The sequence below is a fragment of the Crassostrea angulata genome, chromosome 2, assembly GCF_025612915.1.
Source record: "Crassostrea angulata isolate pt1a10 chromosome 2, ASM2561291v2, whole genome shotgun sequence".
Taxonomy (NCBI): domain Eukaryota; kingdom Metazoa; phylum Mollusca; class Bivalvia; order Ostreida; family Ostreidae; genus Magallana; species Magallana angulata.
The window spans coordinates 63,306,117-63,315,518 of NC_069112.1; the positions used below are offsets into that span (position 1 = coordinate 63,306,117).

Sequence of the window (9,402 nt, forward strand, 5' to 3'; positions counted from 1 at the left end):
CATCTAGACATCAGTGAAAAAGGTAAGTTTTTTAATCATGATAAATTACTTAATGATGAGAAAAAAGAGGTAACTCTACAAACTATACATGCACTGCGAAAATGTCCGTTAATCCATTAAATACATGATATCCTCAATTTCTTCTTCAATGTTATCAACTCTCGACTGTAAGTCTGTTAAGCGTCTTTCTATTTCTTCTTTCTCTTTTTTGAACTCTTCTTGTCTATTAACCAGCCTCTCCGACATAACACCGTCAATGTCAATTTCCATTTGTTCTGCCGTTTGCTCTTCTTCTTCTTCTTCTTTTTCTTCTTCTTCGTCTTCTTCTGTTTCTTGATGTTGTGTTTCTTTATTTCTGAATTGCTCTAGGCCTTCACCAGAAGTACCTACTTCTTTGGTTGATTTTAAGGGGAGATTGGAGTTACTGTAATTATATAAAAAAGAGGAGGGTAAATGCTACATAAGTTTATATTTTGGGTTTAAAATTAGTGAAAATTAAACAAAGAAAAACATTCGGTAGAAAAAAATGTTTTATATAAAAAGTTTTCTTAATATTTTTTTCTATATTAAATTATCCTTTTTATACCCCCGCTCCGAAGGAGAGGGGGTATACTGTTTTACCCTTGTGTGTCTGTCTGTCCGTCCGTAACAAAAATTTCTGTCGCATTTATCTCAGCAACTATTTATCGCAGATGCTTGAAATTTTTACACAGTGTTTGTTAAGGCATGCCATATCGTGGGATATATTTTTGTACCAATCGGACGTCAACTTCCTGTTAAATGACGACTTTGCTTATTTTTTAACTAAAATTTTCAAAGAAATTTTCGTCAAAGATTTCTCAGCAACTATCTATCGCAGATGCTTGAAATTTTTACACACTATTTGTTTTGGCATGCCATATTGTGGGATATATTTTTGTACCAATCAGATGTCAACTTCCTGTTAAATGACGACTTTGTTTATTTTTAGCAAAAATTTTCAAACATATTTTTGTCAAAGAATTCTCAGCAACTGTTTATCACAGATGCTTGAAATTTTTACACGGTATTTGTATAAGCATGCTATATCGTGGGATGTATTTTTGTACCAATTGGACGTCAACTTCCTGTTAAATGAGTACTTTGTTTATTTTTAGCAAAAATTTCAAAGAAATTTCCGTCAAAGATTTCTCAACAACTATTTATCGCAGATGCTTGAAATTTTAATACACTATTTGTTTTGGCATGCCATATTGTGGGATATATTTTTGTACCAATCAGATGTCAACTTCCTGTTAAATGACGACTTTGTTTATTTTTAGCAAAAATTTTCAAACATATTTTTGTCAAAGAATTCTCAGCAACTGTTTATCACAGATGCTTGAAATTTTTACACGGTATTTGTATAAGCATGCTATATCGTGGGATGTATTTTTGTACCAATCGGACGTCAACTTCCTGTTAAATGAGTACTTTGTTTATTTTTAGCAAAAATTTCAAAGAAATTTCCGTCAAAGATTTCTCAACAACTATTTATCGCAGATGCTTGAAATTTTAATACACTATTTGTTTTGGCATGCCATATTGTGGGATACATTTTTGTATCAATCGGACGTCAACTGCCTGTTAAATGAGAACTTTGTTTATTTTAGCCAAAATTTTCAAACCAATTTTCCTCAAAGATTTCTCAGCAGCTATTTATCGCAGATGCTTGAAATTTTAAAACACTATTTGTTTAGGCATGCCATATTGTGGGATATATTTCTGTACCAATCGGATGCCAGCTTTCTGTTAAATGTCGACTTTGCTTATTTTGCATATTCACATCAAAGCGGGGGTATCACTAGTGAGCATTGGCTCACAGATATCTTGTTTCATTTACTTTAAATAAAACGCATACCTGACTGTGAAATGCATGGTATTTTCTGTAAACTGTATGGTAATGCTGTTATTAACTGTCAAGTCATTTCTTAAAAAATGAAGAAATGAATATTAAAAAATAAATTAAAAGGATAAATAAAGACAAAAATAAATAAAATAAAATCTGCATAGATGTAAAAAAAAAAACTACTAACATAATAATTACTTCCATTTTTTTTTTGGAGGGTGAATTGAATTGTTCAGATCTGGTGAAAAAAATGAACTTTTTCTATTGGATTTAAGATTGCAAGGTGATTTTCTTAAAATTTAATTTGATTTTTATAAAAAAGAGATGCATTTTCCCTCCAATTTTTTGCACTGTTTAAGTTTTTTCTGACTGGATATTGGTTTGGTTTTGTTATATATTGTGAATGTTGAATTTCCCTCCAAAAACTATTTTACTCCTACTCATTGGATACAAAAAACAAATTCTTTGCAATAAGTACAACGTAAGATTTTTTGATTGGATATTAGCGCTGTCTAGTTATACATTGTAAATGTTAAATTTCCCTCCAAAAACTATTTTACTTTTTCTGATTGGATGCAGAAAATGAGTTCTTTGCAGCTGGTACAGTGTGTTGAAACAGGTTAATGATATCACTGGATGAAATATCTGGTTTCAGCGCTGCGGAAACACTGCGGAAACTTAAGGTTACTTTAAGTTTCCGACAGGTTTCAGCACGGAAACTTCAAGTTTCATTAAGTTTCCGCAGTGCTGAAACTTAGGCTGTCCATGAATCCAAATTGTTTCCGCAATGGAAACTTACTGAAACTTGAAGTTTCTGCATAGTTTCAATCTCCATATACGTTTGGGATACATATTGTTTACAAAGGGTTTCCGCGACGGAAACTTACTGAAACTTGAAGTTTCTGCATAGTTTTAACCTCCATATACAATTGGGATACATATTGTTTACAAAGGGTTTCCGCGACTGAAACTTACTGAAACTTTTTATATTTTTGTTTTCACAAAAGCTGAGCAAGGTTTCTACTTTATGTAAAAACAAAACAATTTCAAACAGTTCCAAATTTATTTTGTTCAAAAATCTGAAATTGTTTCCAATTATAAATAAAATACAGCCAAGATACAATAATGGATTAACATCCATATGGCAATTCCCTTATTAGGGACTTTCATATAAAAAATGAATTGCACAAGAAAAAAAAACTCCCATAGAAATCTTTACATTTGTATTTTTTTCATCTCGATTAAATGCCTATCAAATCTCCCTTTAAAAATGCAACAAAGATCTTACTTTTTTAAAAATATGAATGCAGTTTACAAAATAACTGCATGTACATGAATAAACAAAGAAAACTTCACTGTTACATGAACATGATACACTTGTCTCAATTTGTTTTGAACTACAATGAATATGTACACCATAAAATATTTTTGAAGTCTAAAGTATCCATCTTTAATATAAAAAAAAATACACTACAAGATAGTAGTTGACTATAGAGGTATGACCCAGATTTGATTTGAATATGTATGTCAATAAATTCCAAAATGAGGTCAAAGTGACCCACTTACAAGTTGGGATAAACCTTTTCTTTGTTAGTAATATAATCTAATGTTTTACAATAGAACATGATTTGATATCATTTATTTGATAATCCATTAAGTCCAAAGTGAACTTCTCATTTTCACCCATGATGTACCAACTGATCAGATTTTAATATCATAAGCCTGTCAGTATTTAATAGATGACCCAGAGGGAGATATGAAAAGCTTGTTGGCCAATAAAAAGCTAACAATGGAGCAGTCTGTCAAATCATGTGCAAAAATATGATGTACACATTTAATTAATAATGCTGATTGCAACACACTTCATTCCTGATGAATATTCTTCTTTACACACGGTTTACCTTCCTACATTTCACTACTTTACCTACATTAATATTTTTAAATCCAAGACATGAAGTAAAATATATATTGTTAATATATGTCAAGTATTACTACATGTACATGTACTTGCTATTTGTAGCATGAATGTATAAAATACAAAGTATCACACAGATCATTCACCTTACAATTCTCATCAATACCAGCATTTTACTTATGATATAAAAGCTAATTCCAATATTAGTTACATAACACAGATTAAAATAAAACCCACATGGAAACAACTTTCCATGCAAGTAATTTTGTTACATAAAAATTGTAATACATGGGGTATATGTTGTCTTTATATATTTTCATATACGACATTATTGAATAGTGTTTGGTGTATTTTATCATTTCTATGACCCATGCATTCATCTCCTAATGCAGTGTTTTAACATTTAAGATTGGTTTCTTAATTTTTCATATATTGCTGCAAATAAAATCTAAGTTATCAATAAATGTTTAAACAAAGAAAATGGAAAAAAAAGTAGTTAACACTTATCTACTTGGAGGTGTGAGGATATATGTTACATGGAGTCTAATATTTTATGCAATATTTGCAAATATAACAAATTATTTAAGAAAATGAAAGTTAATATCTGCAAGGTCGAATCAATCATTTAATAAGTCAAAACCATGTGATTTTCTAAGATTCTAGCTTACAGACAGACATTCTAATATACTGGTATTTGATCATATAAAAAAAGAACTTTTATAGTAAATAGGTTTTTTGAATGAGAATACTTTACAGTTAAAAAGTCTTGTTCTGCAGAGGTTTAGTCGGGTCGTAGAGATGTGTCCATTGGAATCAATAAGGAGTGTCCTTGGCTGTTGTTGATGTAACCTGAGTCGTAGTTTATGGAAATAGGCCTTTTTGGGGGATTTTCGAGCATTGTCCAGACCGGTGAAGCACTCATATGATCACATCATGGTTACAGCAGACTTAGTAGTTCTGGTCAGTGGTAGCATTAAAATTCTTCTTCTTGCGATGAACTTGTTCCTTTCACTGGGCTGTACTTTATGTCTGTTCTATTTATCTTAAACAAGAATAATAAAGTTTCATTTAGATTTTTAAACATTAAACATTCAGCCTAACATGTAATAAAAGCATTCTGAATAAAATTCTGAATACAGAAGCTACTATGCAGTTGCCAGTTGCTGTTTAAACTATGTCATATAATGACTACAGTAGTATGATATAGTATCTGGTCTAAAATGTTTCATTTTATATTTGAAGCAATGTTATTTTTATTTTGATTCAATTATTGTTTGTTGAAGAATGGAAAAACTTATCAACAATAAGTGTGTTTCACCCCCCCCCCCCCCCCCCAATCAACCTCCTTTTCAAGAACTTAGACCTGGATTCCCAAAAATTACTACAGTCAATTATAAACATCCAACACATGTATAAGTTAATGGTGAAAATTTCAAAACAATACCTTGCGTTCACATCGTCCAGCTGGTCAAAACATTCACCCGAATCACCGAACAGAGGATGCAACTAATCACCGGAAACATTGACTTTGTATGCTGTCAATGCTGAAAAAGAAAAACGTAAAAGATTTCATTTTCCGGATTTAATTAATAATTTTTTTTTTAATATTTACGTTACATTTAGAGTTTGTAAATTGTATAATGTGCGCAAGATTCATTGTTCGTCTTGTTTACCAACCAAGCATTCATATATAAGGGACGTTTATATAATTATGTATACCCTGGATAATCTTGATTATCATGCATATAAAGTTGGTTAATGGTTAACTTGGTCAAAACGTATATTTTAAAGAGATACGGTAATAAAAATTAAAATGTCGAACCAAGTTTGATAAAATGACGCCATCTTGATTTGATGGCGCGAGATCTCGTTTACAAATGAGAGATAAATTATAGCCTTGAAAATGTTATTTGGAGTATCTATATTGTGAATTAAGTTACCTTGACATGAGTTCTTCGTTCCTGCATTATCTCCTTGTTGTACAGGCTATTAATGCTTCTCAATTCTCCATTTTACAACAGCACCTTCGTGTCCATTTTAACCTTCGCTCGGAACCATAAAGTGCGCCAATATTGACCAATCAGAACCCGCTAAATCTTGGAAAAGTGCATCTTGGGATAGTTTAAAATAAAAAATGTTTAATCAAAATTATCATTTTTTTACCGATTAGTATACTTTTTACATGTATATTTATTTTAAATAAGAACTATCGGAGTCAGTATTTCCTGGTTAAATACGACGAAGTATTGGCGTGTGTTTGTTACAATTGTATTTGTAACACTTGATTAACAAAACAAAAATGGCCGACCGTTTGTTTACAAATGTCTAATGAAATTAAACAAATTCTAGTGAGACATATGTACAGTACCCGCAACGTTATTCTTTACAATCCTATCCTATCGTATCGTGTATCAATCCTATCGTATCGTGCACGTATACTGTTCTATCGTGCGTTAATCTTATCCTATCGTGCGTTAATCCTATCAGGATTATCGTTTAATTTTAACAGTTTTTTCCGTTTATCCTATCGTGTTAATCGTTTTTTGCCTTTTAATAAGCATGTACAGTTATTTTAAAGTTACGAGTCAATCAGTGCGCCGTATGCGTACATTTATCGAACAAAAACTGTATATTCCTATCCAGCATTCTATCCTGATACTAAATTCTCAATTCTTTAGATCAAATTAACCAGTAGTACATGTAAATAATATCTGTAAGCAGTGGGAATGTGAAAACTGATTGTAAACTATCGAATTTCGTAGGAACAAGGTAACATATTTACCTGTATAGCGAATATGTTAAATCGTACGGGGACTGTGTAAACATTTACTTGTATGTAGCATAATTCGTTTTGCATGCATCATTGCTAATAGGAACAAAAGTAATTATTATATAATTTATATTTACTCAAAACAAAATTAAGTACTATTTCAATTGAACCCGCTATATTTTCCGTGTGATATTTTATCTCGGGCTAAAATATTCCCGGCGATCGGCTTGGGTGTGCGGTAATAAAAACAATGTCAACAAACCGTACGCAGAATGTGGTATCGGTGTTATGTTATTTATTTTTAATGCATCATTTTGTATACAGAAATAAATGTATGGCTGATAGATTTTATATTCATTTAGAGCAAGAGTTTTATTTTCATTGAGTCCGCTATTTTCCGTGTTATTTGCTCTCGGGCTGAAATGTTCACGGCGATCCGCTGGGTTGTTTGGTAGAAATTGCAAACAATGTTAACAATACAGATAATTGATCATTTTAGCTCATAATATTTGTTAAGAAAATTTAACTGGTCAGTTTAAAACATTATATAAATGATACAGCAACTGCAACAGCTGGGCATTTGTTGATAACAAGAAATGTTATGTATATCTTGATTTGTACGAGTTCTTTCTCAAATTCTGCCATTATCAGGTTAATCGTGAAGATCGTTTACGCGGTTATACGTTTATCATGAACATTGTTTATCCTTTCCTATCGTGTATCAATCCTATCATATCGTGCGTGTATACTGTTCTATCGTGCGTTAATCCTATCCAATCGTGCGTGAATCCTATTCTATCGTTTATCTTGTAAAAAATAACGTTGCGGGTACTGTATCAGATTTTGTCTTTAACTATATTTTATTTACATATGTACTGATGGTTTTGCCAAACTAAATATGATAGAGCCATATATAGTTTACTGACAAGTTAGTCTTGACTTGTCCAATTTTCACCGCGATTCTAAGCACGGTCATATTCTTATTCAAAATATAGAGGTGTGAAAATATTGTGTTCGTCACAGAGCAGGTTCTGCATGAACACACAGAAATCACAAATATAATTAGATACCGATCAATTAACGGGGTCCGGTTAACAGCGTTCATCCGAACGGTCAATTTACAACTACGATGAATTGATGGCAATTATTTTACAGTTACACATGTGCACTGATTGGTCATACAATGAAGAGTACGTTAAGAATATTTATGAAATTAAAGTACAAACGTGTTAAACAAGCCGGGAAGTAAAACGTACACGTCGGACTGATATATAAACAAAATATAATTTTAATTATTTGGTATACTTTCTACATCAAATGTATACGAATGTATAATCAAATTTTAAAAATGGGATTAAAATCACGTGCACCACATGGCTACTGCTGGATTTTAAACTGATTTTGTAATATAACATATAACTTCAGTAAAATTATAAATAATGCTTATTATTTTTTATAACAGAAACATGTGCATATTTCATAAACATGTATCAATATCTGTGTTTACAGTACAGAAAGTAAATACAAAGTATAGAAATGCACGAATCACATAGGCGTCGGAACCGGGGGAGGGGGGGGGCTTCTTAACCATTATGCACATACCCCCCCCCCCCCCCCCACACTTTTTCTCGCCGGAAATGTAATTGTTCCTAAATTTACATGTACCTTGAGAGATTGAGAAGTTGGAGTAATAGGCATACTTCCCCCCCCCCCCCCAGGAATATCATGATTTTGGGGAAAAAATTTGGGTAGGGAATTTTTTTTCCGAAGTATATAGTATAGTATAGGTATACTCCCCCCCCCCCCCCCCCCCCCACGGATTAGGATTTTCATGATATGGGGAATTAGGGTTTTTCCTCAATATTTCTGAGGATTAGTCTAGCTCCCCCCACTTTCAATTTGCTTTCGACGCCAGTGAATCATGATACAGTCATACATGTAGTAAAGTCTGAAATGCATGTAAATAAACAATTATTATATTAGACTCAAACTCCAAGTGGGTTATACTTGTTATTATCAACTGTAGAATTAAAAAAAAAATTCTGTGTACATGTGTTGGCGTGGTATTAAAAAAGAAACGAATAAGCTCTCAACTTCAGGTTGTACGAATATTTGGTTTGATTTGTAAAAATTTACAACGACTTTACCTTAATTTGTTTGCTTAATTAGTTACTGTACCTCAAGGTTCATTCAAATGATAACTAAAGGATTTAAGAAGGAGTCTTACAAAATAGGTTTATTATTTTATTGAGTGTATTAAGTAAAATACTTCTTCATACAATGTTTGCGATATACAACTAGCTATTTTTTTTACTAAATAATTATAATTTACTTATCAGTTTTACTAACTCAGGTACACGCAAATTGAAAAAAAATTCCTGCTGGGCTCCAGTTATAAACTCACGCTTGGTACTGTGTATATGTTATGTAACAGTCTTTTGTTCACACCTGACAGAAAAAACCCTGCAATCCACACAGAATATACAGGAAAATCACAGAGGAGGTCACCTGGACAAAGAATGTATACACATGTATACACGTGCCTGAGTACCTAAGATTAATGATTTCATCATATGCATTTAACAAGATCAGACATCATTTTTTCTTTACAAATTCAATTAATTACTTAATAAGGTTCTTAATCGCCTTATTTTCCACATTTGAAGATAGTTACATGTATACATATAGTTTCAGTCAGGCTGAAACCTTACTATACATTTTAGTATGTACGGATTCATTATCATTAGGCTAGAATTAAACTTAAACCTGTTAAAAATAAATGATATCACTATTAAACTCAAATCAATTTTAGTAATAGTTTCAGCAATGCGTAAACCATTTGAAATCTTA

The 9,402-nt window shown here is 31.8% G+C and overlaps 1 protein-coding gene and 1 long non-coding RNA gene across 2 annotated transcripts; both read right to left on the reverse strand.

The window, feature by feature from the left end:
* Window positions 1–108: 108 nt before the first annotated feature.
* LOC128172787 (uncharacterized) lies at window positions 109–1,896 on the reverse strand. The gene is made up of 2 exons (XM_052838535.1): window positions 1,880–1,896; window positions 109–424 (listed from the first exon to the last, which is right to left on the reverse strand). The coding sequence occupies exons 1-2, from the start codon at window positions 1,894–1,896 to the stop codon at window positions 109–111; spliced, it is 333 nt and encodes a 110-aa protein (XP_052694495.1).
* A 794-nt stretch (window positions 1,897–2,690) lies between these two features.
* On the reverse strand, window positions 2,691–6,019 carry LOC128172831 (uncharacterized). Its single transcript, XR_008242338.1, has 3 exons — window positions 5,723–6,019; window positions 5,227–5,326; window positions 2,691–4,824 (listed from the first exon to the last, which is right to left on the reverse strand). It is a non-coding gene; the product is annotated as an uncharacterized LOC128172831 (long non-coding RNA).
* Between the last annotated feature and the right edge of the window lie 3,383 nt (window positions 6,020–9,402).